Source organism: Hibiscus syriacus, unplaced genomic scaffold (genome assembly GCF_006381635.1).
Source record: "Hibiscus syriacus cultivar Baekdansim isolate YM2019G1 unplaced genomic scaffold, ASM638163v2 tig00110287_pilon, whole genome shotgun sequence".
In the NCBI taxonomy this organism is placed as follows: Eukaryota; Viridiplantae; Streptophyta; class Magnoliopsida; order Malvales; family Malvaceae; genus Hibiscus; species Hibiscus syriacus.
In genome coordinates this window covers 351,358-362,831 of record NW_024062662.1, presented here as the reverse complement: position 1 = coordinate 362,831, position 11,474 = coordinate 351,358, and the positions used below count along the sequence as shown (strand labels likewise).

Genomic DNA, 11,474 nt, shown 5'->3' with positions numbered 1-11,474 from the left:
TAACTTGAGAATCTTCGGCGGTAAATTGGACTACCAAGTATTTGTGATTGAGAGTTGGGTCAATTTGTCAAAAAAATATATAAGACGAAGTCCAAAATTTTAGGTTGTTACTTATCTAATCTATTGGCAAATGATTTGTAAAGGTATCAAATCTGTGATTTAAAAACTGCATAATTTCATCCCTCCCCCAACTCCTTTGAATTTAAAGCAAGATTTCAATATGTTGGAAAATAGTTTTTTAATAGTATGAGGTGATTACAAGCTAGTATTTATTAAAAATATAAGTCCTACAAACACAAATGTTTGAATTTAGATCCTCAAAATAATATTTTCTTTTATAGTTACGTTGGAAATAGTTCTTTGAGACTATTATTAATATTATTATTTTTCAAAGAAAATTGGGCTTATTAGAAAATGGAGTTCCCACCATTCGATTAATCTTATTAATTAGGTATTTCTAAGAGTTTAGTAGTGAGCGGTCAAAGAGAAATGAAAGGGGAAAATAAAATTGGATAAACTTTGTAGGCCAAATTAATTAGCCAGTGTTTATATAAAGAACCATTTGTATGAAGCATAGACAATAAGCAGTTTGTTTATATAAGAGAATTTATTTCAGTTCAATCATTTATGAAAGGAAAGTAGACACGCATAATGTTAAATTTCAGTCTTGGACAGGAAACAATCCATTTTCCCAAAAGGTTTGGGTTTGTTGGGAAAAAAATATCATTAGGATAGAAATCCAACCAATAATTTCTTAAACATGGAGCACTAATGACTTGAGAAAGTCGGCTACATTATCTGGGAGTATAAGACATGGCTTCAGCCAAATACCTCACCAGATATTAGAAAAAGGGGCCAATGCATGCCTTAAAAACTTGATTTACCGCATCAAAGGAAGTAGCCACCTCATTTCTGCCCCGTTTCCATTGGCTAAGTAGTACACCTTTTTCCAGCTTTCCTCTGAGAATGCTTCCCTTCGTATAAGCCTTTGCCTGCAACGCATGTTGGAGATTAACAGCAGACCATGTAATATACAAAGGAAAAATCCAAATGAAATTCAAAACACATTTGCAAACCTGAGGTAGTAATGGCAAACAGTTTCTGCCTCATCGTGACTATAACGAGGCATAGCAACACGGGCATCTACAGGTACGTTTGGCAAATCTAGACGAAGTTTTCCCACAGCGGTTGAATGAGAGAAAGCACCAACCATCATATCATCATGCATCATGGACCTAAAGGCATTCACCTACACAAGAAATATAGAATCTCAAGGATGATTGAAAAAAAATATAGTGAAGCTGGAAGGAAACAATAGTTAGATACAGATGCCATTCTTTTCCACAGTCAAACGGCCAAAAGAAAGTTCATACCTAGATTTCTACCTTCTCACAAAGGATTAGTTTATCCCCCCTAATGCTAAGAAAGAACATAGTCCACTAAGCACTATTAATGAAACAAAGGAGTTGATACCAACCATTGCAAGTTCTCTAGCATGTATTGGTCGACGAGAACGAACAGTCACTGGCTCCTCATACTCACTGAAGGTAAACCAATTATTATACTGGAGACAGAACTGGATACATCAGTCAAAATATTTTAAAAAAACGAAGTTATAATAAAGTTTAACCATGTAGTGGTGCCAACCTGGTCAATTGCAATAAGCACAGGGACATCTTTAACGAGTGATAATTCTTTTCTCAACCGAACTACAACTCCAACAGCTGCATGTGTGTACTTGATTCCCATTTGAATCAGGTCATACAGTGTTGCGCCTTCAGGGAGGGCCATGGATTCAACTCCCTTCATCCATCCAACACCGGCACCTTCTCCCAATCGAATAGGATCAAAAATTTGGCACCGCAATGATTGTAAGCGTGGTTCATTGTATTTCAGAAAATCCTGCAGAAATATAAACCCCCCAAGAACATGGCATACAACTTCATTGCATCATAAAACAAACCAAGAGTTAAAATTCTCTCATGCAAAAGGGGGATAGGGCATCAACAACTAAACTTTCACCTGCTCTGATTTCATGAAGAATAGTATACCAGGAAAATGAACTGATAATGAGTATGGAGAAGAAAATATAAGCATATTTGTTTATTCAGACTTACTTAAAACGTAGTTGCAAAGGAGATAATGATAAAATGGAGTAGAAAACAGTTTGAATAGATGTAGAGAAAAGGTTCTTGCCTTAAGAACATTTTCAGCGTGTAAAGGTGTATCCCACAAGCCTGTTTCAAGGTTTTTATAGAAAAATCCTCCATGCGTCCACTCACGACCTCTAGGGGCATAGAGCACAAGCCAACCCTCGTCACGAGCCCAATGCACAAGCATTGCTAACGCAATACTCTTCCCACAGCTAACTGGACCATCCAATACTACTTGCTTTCTCGTTTTAGGAGCTGAAGACGTAAATACAGCAATAATTTCACACCATAAACACAGTTTATTAGCAACACTACCATCTAATAGCAAGGAACATTATATGTGTGTAACTTATATCGTTTGAGCTTGACTGTATAATCCAAAACAAACCAATGTGAAAATGAAACTGAATTTTGCATCTTTAAAATGGAAAAGATGAAGAAGATCCACCTTTAGCATGAGAAGGCCACATTGGAGGATCTACAATGCGTCTAAAATTATCACGAAGATCCAAGAAACTTTGTCGAACAAGCAGCGCCGGCCTCATCGACTCCTTGAATTCCATCTCCATTCCCGTCGGCAATCCCTCCGGCAGCACTTCCTTCAATCCCTTCTCACTGAACTTCATATACGAGCAACAGTCTTTCCGAGTCAGCAGGGAGAGCGAGGGAGTCGAAGTGAATAAGGGACGTCCATTGGGACCCACATCAAGAGAAGGGTCATTTTCGTCCTCGATCAGGCGGCGGGCACGAGGGGGGCCTCGAAGTCGTCGTCGCCGGCATGTTCGAAATCATCGCCAGTGGAGGAAGCAACGGCGGATGAGGAACCGGCTTTCTTGGACTTGGGCTTTGACTTGGCGTCGCCTTTCTTGGATTTCCCGTGGGAGGCCTTTGCGTTCTTCGAAGAATAGAGTTTCGATTGGGGTGAGACCAGCGGAGGGATTACAGATGCATCAGATCGGAGGTTGAAGAGCGTAGCTCGTTTTGCAATGGACCTCAACATTTCTTCGTCCTCGATCAGCTAACCCTTCTATATATCTCCTTGCAGTATGGTGGTGATGGGGTTTTGAGTTTGAGAGGTTTAGGTTTGGGACAAGGAAGAGTGAGTAGAGAAGACAATGGGATAAAAGCATTTGATTTGGATATACCCACAGCCCAATTTTGCATTGGGCTAAATGTTCTTTTACTTAACATTTGATTTGAAGCCCAAATCATAGCCACAGATTCCAATGCCCGTCTTAAAAAAAATGTACTGTATTTTTTTAAAATGAGGTTCTTAAAATATTTTATGATAAGAATAGATTTATCAAATCTAAAATTATGAGAGATTTACGAAGTCTTTTTATTAATATTCATTATGAAAAACAATTAAGATACTTTGTTTGTAATTTTTTCTGCCACTTTTCTAATAACTAAATGAAAAATTGGTTTTTAGTCACACAAATAGACCATAAGGATTGTACATTGACGGATTTAAATGATATTCATATGTGAGACTCTTGAATTTTGAAATTTTATGATATGTCGTATACTGTGTATATATATATATATATATGAACAGACATGCGGATATAATGTGCGAAAACAAACTCAGATCGTATAGCTAAAAATGATGGAAGCTTTGTTCTTATAGAAAAGAATAAGAAGCAAGAAGAAAAAGTAGTGTTTGTCCAACTTTTCTTTTCTTTTTTTGTTCTTAAATCTTCATATGCCTTATTTACTGACGCAACAATATTTCACCCCTATTTTATTATATTATAATATAATTTGTATTTATGTATTTTGTTGGAACCATTCATAAGCTTAAAAAAAGTGGTATTCTATTTTAAGTGAAAACCCTACAACTTTTAGGAGTTATCGTTAACATTTTAAGTTATATATACTAATAGCGATTGTAAATTCAAATATGAATTTAAATTGTCATCTTTCTTATTTCGAACAAATAAATACATACCATTTTATTAAAACGGGTATTTTAAAGAGTAACAATATTCTATAATTTTCAATTGAGGAGAAAAACTCTTTAAATATATAAATACTATTATTTCTCTTCAATTGAAATAAAAGGAATATTGTAATTCCTCCTAAAGAATTCAATTTTTTCCGATAATACAGAATGACACTCAAGACTAGCACAACGAGGCTTGATCTTTATCAGCTAAACCAGTCACCTCGTTAGGATGAGCATGGTAGGCAACCACCCCTATCGGACAGTCCCTAGCCAATGACTCAAGCATATCAGCAACCGCATTAGCCTCACGACGAGTGTGGGTAATCCGCGTCTCCCGATCCTTGTTCAATAAATCCTTTTAGATACTTGAGTTAGGATTTCCACCACCATAACACAGTCGGTTTCCACTTCGACCCTCCTGTAGCCCAACTCCCAAGCATACGACAGAATATCGTGAACAGCCCACAACTCAGCGGTTAGGATAGAGCAAGTTCCTAAGCTCCGAGCGAAACCAATCAGCCAAAGAACACTGCTGTCACGCAAGACACCTCCAGCAGTAACCATTTTTCGCACACCCCCACTGCTCCATCGGCGTTAGCCTTCATCCAACCCGTCGCAGGACCCTTCCATCTCACTGTTGTCGATATGTAACACGAGTTTCTGGTCTGAAGCCTTCTCCTCAACTATCTCATTTTTCAACCGTATACATTGCACCAGGATATCCTCACGATCAACATAATCAGGTTGAAAAACCACCTCACATCTTCGCTTCCATATTTTCCAGCATATAACTGCGAAAAGTATCCCCCAGTCTCTCCCATTAATCGAAAAGAATTCAAAATTAATACTTATTAGGACAAAATCAAGGGAATAAAAATTTAAACAAATCAATTAATATTATCTAACCATTTAGAAAATATAAAAAATTCGGATATTTAAAAGTATCAATTTGATTTTTTTAGAAAATATAAACATTATCTATCCATTTATCAAGTACTTAAAAAAGTAAATGATTTTTCTATAAATTTAAATAAAAGAACATTTTCTTTTATTTATTTTTATCTTGATTGATTTTAAGCATTTAGGATTTTTTTGGTTTCGTTAGATATGTTCTTTTATTTTGTTCGAAGATTTATGTATGTAGAAAATTTTCATTGATATATTTATCCATCAAAATCACACATAGGTTAGTCTAGATTAGTCCGAGTAAAACCTGTGAAATTTGGGAGAAAAAATTGAACAAAATTAAAACAAATTTGATAATTTTGGAGTTTGTTAAAAAAAAAAACCTTTAGCTCTTAATCTGAGCTCACTACTAGTTGGCGCCAAACCTGTCCTTTCAATTCCTTGAAAGAAAAAAGAGAATTATTGTCAGATCGGGAGCCATAACCAACCGTGAATGGAGCCCTCTAAACTGAAACCTAACCTCCTCAAGAACATCCTCGTACGCTTCCTCTCCTTCGGCGTCCTCATCTTCGCCGTCGCTTTCTTAATCGCCCTCAGGGGCCAATCCTTCGTTGCCGGTGACGATTTCTGCCTCTTCAACGTACGCCACATGTCTTCTGTTGCCGTCGATTCTGCAAAAAGATACATTCATTATTACACCTTCGTTTTCCGAGATTTGATCGCCTATGGTTATCTTTCTCCCAATTCAAAGTCTCTTTGCATTGAAACCCTGACCGGAGAAGAAGTCCACGCCTTGGAAACAATTGGCGTTTCAGATTCCATCGGCATTTCCAAGAAGCCATCCCGATGGAAACAGCCCTTCAAAGCAAACACCTTCGACTTCGATCTCAAGCGGCTTAGAGAGTTCGGGTTTCCCAGTCTAGTTCAGTTCGGAGGTTTGTCGGACGCTAAAGCCAGGCGGGTTCTTGGTTGTTCAAGTGACGACTAAAGACGCCTACAGTTTTCAATCATTTCTTGATCTGTTTGATTGCTTGACATTTATCAGGTCTAGTGAAATTAACGGCCCTGATCCCCCCACAAAAATCCAGGAGATTGTGATGAAGAAAGAGAAAGATAGGCCGCAGAACAAAAGCACTATTCAAGAGTTGAAACGTGAAAAAATCCGAAACGCAGAGCCTTTGATCCAACAAGAACCCTTAAGACGGTGGATCACAAGGAAAAGAAACATCGAAAACATCAAATACTTGACGTCAATGGTGGACATTAGTTTCAAACGCAGGTACATCTACATAGACGGAGGAGCAAGAAGCTACGAGTCGAGTATCGGGAACTGGATCAAGAAACAATACCCAAAACAGAACAAAAACTTCGAAATATACGCCATCGAAGCCGACAAGGCATTTCACCAAGAGTACAAGTCGAAGAAAGGTGTCAACCTACTGCCATACACGGCCTGGATAAGGAACGAGACGTTGTTCTTCGAGATAAACAGGGATCCCAAAAGGAAGAGCATTGCAATGCAGAAAGGCAGAGGGGATGGGGAGGATCAACCCGATTCAGTCAATGGCAATCTACGTGGATGAAGTGGATAAGATTCAGGGGTTCGATTTAGCAGAGTGACAGAAGAGTGTGGTGGAGGAGAGAGATTTCGTGGTGATGAAAATGGACGTGGAGGGCAAGGAGTTTCATCTGATGGGTAGGATGATCGAGACGGGGGCGATGGATTTGGTGGATGAGGTGTTTTTGGAGTGTCATTATAATAGATGGAAGAAATGTTGTCCTGGACAAAGAAGTCCCAAGTATCACTACACGTATCGACAATGCTTGGATTTGTTTACTTCTTTGAGAGCTAGAGGGGTTCTGGTGCACCAATGGCTGTGACTTGACTATGTTCCTTCTGTAAATGGTTTTCTCTTTTCATCTACATGCTTTCTTATCTAAATTGACTTTTGTTTTCCTTTCATTTCTGCCATATCCTATAATGCATGTTGAGAGAATGCGTGTTCATGTAGACAGATTGATTCGTTAAAAAATTACGGTAAACTATGCATATAGTATTGAAGGGATAAAAAGTCATTGGGGTCCAGAGGAGGCCTGATCACTCTTATAAATTTAACTTTTACCCTAGTAAAGGAATCATAAAGAATATTCTCCTTCATAAAATATTGCAATAGAATTATCAACTCCACAACAAAATTAAATACATTCTACTATGATTATAGAGATTTATCGAAATAGTCCAAATTTAATTGTCAATTTTTAAAGATAAACAATTAAGTAATATTTTATATATATTTTTATTTGACATAAAACAACTCAATGATCAACTTAAATTTTTCTACTTGTTGTTTTATAGAACTGCTAGAATTAATGTGTTCATTTGATATTATCATTTATATTATTTTTGAAATAAACAAATAATAAAGAAAAAATTATGTATAAGGTTATTGAACAGTAAAGAAAGCTCGTCGACACATGACTCAAGAGGTAGAGAGCAAATATTTTCTTAATGAAGAGGAGGATATTATTCACGTTCTTAGGAACTGAAAGAGCTTGGGATCAAATCATCCCACAAGAGAGGAGAAATGATTTCTATAGAATTGGAGAGGAGGAACGGATGAGAATGAATTTAATGAAGTTGAATAAGTAATCGAGAGAAAGAGATAGTTGGCCAACCCTTTTCGCTATCATTTGTTGGAACTTGTGGAAGAGACGAAATAAATGACTCTTTTGATGCTCACTGTGAAAATGTACGATATTTTGGAAATAAGCAGCGGATTATACTCCTCTATTATAGATAAAGAGGTGTTACGTGCACAAGACAACATTATCATGAAACAAAGGAAGATATAGAATGTTTCTTGGCAGCGCCCTCCACTTGGATGGACCAAAGCTAACGTTCATGGTGCCGTAAGAATTACAGACGAGGCAACAGCTTGTGGTGGAGTAATTAGAGATGATCAAGGCTAATGGATCTATCCGTGATGCTCTCAAACATGCATGGAGGTTGGGAATCAAAAAGCTGATATTGGAAATAGATTGTTTGAATGCAGTCAATTCAATTAATGACAATATAAGAGCACTGCAAGGGAACTAGATAGTAGAAGCTGTTCGAAGATTACTACAACAGGATTGGGAGGTAAAGATTCAACATGTGAGAAGAAATCAAAACTATGTAGCTGATAGTTTAGTAGGATCTAGCCGCGGTGGACCCATTGGGGAGACGGAATTTGAGTCACCTCCAAGCCTTGTACTGGAACAGCTCCAACAATTCGTATCGGATCATGCTTAGTTAAATGAGTTATGTACTGTCAAAATGATAATAATATAGAACTAAATGAATTAATATATTTAATCTTATATAATTTTACTTTGTTTTTTCTCTTTACTCCATAGAGGGATCTGTTGAAAATTGGCACACCAAATTGCATCAATTGTCAACATTATGGGTGGTAATTTGGTGGCATTAATGGGGCGGCAAAATTAGTCAAATTTGGCCACCAAATTGTTGAAAATGTTGGATGGTAAAACTATGCAATTAGTCATTGTAATTTAGGGTATTTACAAATTAGTCCTTAAAGCTTCAACTATAAATACCATAGCTCATTTAGCTTCAAAATCATCCCAAAGCATTCTAGCTTTCTTCCAATACTAGAGAGAATTTAGAGAGTTTCTTGAGAGTTGTTTTCTCCTTTTTATCAAGAGAGAATTATCATTGTTTTCTCCTTGGTAGATCGAGAGAGGTTGTAATTCCTATTTTCTCATAGTGAAATTCTTCTACCGTTGCCCGTGGTTTTTACCTTATATTATTTAGGAGTTTTCCACGTAAATTTTGTGTCTCTTTTTATCTTCATTTTTATTTTCTCAAATTATCAGTTGCGATTTTGCTCTATCCGATAGCCGTCTTCCGCAACAATATCTGAGCTAGATTAGAGTGTGTAATATCTGCTTATTGTCTTTGTGGTTGCCACCAAAAGGTGGATCCTCCAACATAAGAAAGTAAGAAGTTATTACCCAATCTTTGAAGGTTCCAGAGAACTATTCACGATAGTGAAATAGTGGGAGCTATCCGTAAAAGAAGCTATGGCAACGAAATTTGATATTGAAAAATTCAATGGGAGAAATTTCTCATTGTGGAAATTAAAGATGAATGCCATCCTGAGGAAATACGAGTGTCTAGCGACTATCAGTGAAAGACCGGTGGATTTTGCAGATGACAGCAAATGGATCGAAATGGACGGAAATGCTATGGCAAACTTTCATCTAGCATTAGCAGATGAAGTATTGTCAAGTATCGAGGAGAAGAAGACAGCTAAGGAGATATGGGATCATCTCACCAAACTGTACGAGGCCACATCGTTGCACAATAAAATTTTCCTTAAGAGAAAATTATACACTCTCCGTATGCAAGAATCTACTTCAGTGACGGAGCACTTAAATACACTGAACACTTTATTTTCTCAGCTTATATCATTAAGCTGTAAAATAAGAGAACAAGAACGTGCTGAACTTCTACTTCAAAGTCTACCGGATTCATATGATCAACTCATCATCAACTTGACAAACAGTAATGTCACCAGTCTAGTCTTCGATGACGTTGTAGCTGTTGTTCTACAAGAAGAAAATCGGCGCAAAAACAAGGAAGACAGACAAGTAAATCTGCAACAAGCAGAAGCGTTGACAATGATGACAACGATGAGAGGGAGATCAACAGAACGTGGCCAAAGCAGCAATCACAAACATGGTAGATCGAAGTCGAGGAGCAAGAAGAATTTAAAGTGCTACAACTGTGGAAAGAAGGGTCACTTGAAGAATGATTGTTGGAGTCTAAATAAAAACTCCAATCCACAAGGCAATACCACAAACACTTTAGATGATGGAGATGCTCTATGTTGTGAAGCATCAACCACCGTGGAAGGAAGAAAACGATTTGCAAATATATGGCTCATTAATTCGGGAGAAACATATCACATTACCTCAAGAAGAGAATGCTTCAATCATTATGAACCTGTCTCAGGAGGATCTGTGTATAGTTGCAGTGATCATGCCTTAGAGATCGTTGGTGTGGGAACCATCAAATTGAAGATGTACGATGGAACAATCAAAGTTGTTCGAGATGTGCGGCACGTGAAAGGCCTGAAGAAAAATTTATTATCCTACGGATTGTTGGATAATAATGCAAGCAAGATTGAAACACAGAAAGGAATCATGAAGGTGTTCCGTGGAGAACTTGTGGTGCTGAAAGGCGAAAAGATAGCTGCAAACTTGTACATGCTGAAGGGAGAGACTTTGCTAGAAGCAGAAGCCTCTGTTGCCTCATGTAGTTCAGATTCTTTAATGCTATGACATCAAAAACTTGGACACATGTCAAAACAAGGAATGAAAGTTCTTGTGGAGCAAAAGCTACTTCCAGGCTTAACAAAGGTATCATTTACTTTGTGTGAGCATTGCATAACAAGTAAGCAGCACCGGTTGAAATTCAACACGTCAAATTCTAGAGGCAAAAATGTTCTAGAATTAGTTCATTCTGACGTATGGCAAGCACCAGTTACATCCCTAGGTGGAGCAAAATACTTTGTCTCATTTATTGATGACTACTCTAGGAGATGATGGGTGTATCCTATTAAGAAGAAGTCAGATGTGTTTTCAACTTTCAAAATCTTCAAAGCGCGGGTGAAACTTGATTCTGGAAATAAGATCAAGTGTTTCAGAACAGATAATGGAGGTGAATACACAAGCGAAGAATTTGATGACTTTTGCAGGAAAGAAGGCATCAAAAGACAGTTCACAGTGGCAAATACTCTTCAACAAAATGGAGTGGCAGAGCGGATGAACAGAACCTTGTTAGAAAGAACAAGAGCAATGTTGAGGGATGTAGGCCTAAAAAAATCATTCTGGGCAGAAGCAGTCAATACCACCTGTTATTTGGTGAATCGAGCTCCATCAACTGCAATAGAGCTGAAGACACCAATGGAGATGTGGACTGGTAAATCAGCTGATTATTCAAACATCCATATATTTGAAAGTATTGTGTACGTGATGTACAACTCCCAAGAAATCTCAAAGCTGGATCCAAAATCCAGGAAATGCAAATTCTTGGGGTATGCTGATGGAGTCAAGGGGTATCGCTTGTGGGATCCCACTACCCGCAAAGTGATCATCAGCAGGGATATTATCTTTGTAGAGGATAAACTACAAAGAAAAGAAGATGATGATAGCACTGAAAAGTCAGAGACTACACAGATAAATGTGGAAAATGAGTTTGAACAAGGAGATTCTTCTGAAGCATAACCAGCACATGATGAACAAGAACCAGAAAGTTCTGAAGCACCAACAACTCGTCAATCAGATCGTGTGAGAAGACGTCCCAATTGGCACTCAGATTATGTTATAGAAAGTAATATTGCATACTGCCTTTTAACAGAGGACGGTGGGCCATCAACATACCAAGAGGCAATAAAAAGCTC

At 37.7% G+C, this 11,474-nt stretch overlaps 1 protein-coding gene and 1 pseudogene across 1 annotated transcript; one reads left to right on the top strand and one right to left on the bottom strand.

The window, feature by feature from the left end:
* Positions 1 to 705: 705 nt before the first annotated feature.
* LOC120116231 (28S ribosomal protein S29, mitochondrial-like) lies at positions 706 to 3,245 on the bottom strand. The gene is given in 7 exon segments (XM_039136773.1): positions 706 to 992; positions 1,077 to 1,249; positions 1,478 to 1,564; positions 1,648 to 1,902; positions 2,197 to 2,408; positions 2,602 to 2,905; positions 2,908 to 3,245. Coding segments are annotated over 7 exon segments (1,389 nt in total). The 5' UTR covers positions 3,154 to 3,245; the 3' UTR covers positions 706 to 880.
* A 2,255-nt stretch (positions 3,246 to 5,500) lies between these two features.
* LOC120116188 lies at positions 5,501 to 6,888 on the top strand (annotated as a pseudogene).
* Positions 6,889 to 11,474: the final 4,586 nt, after the last annotated feature.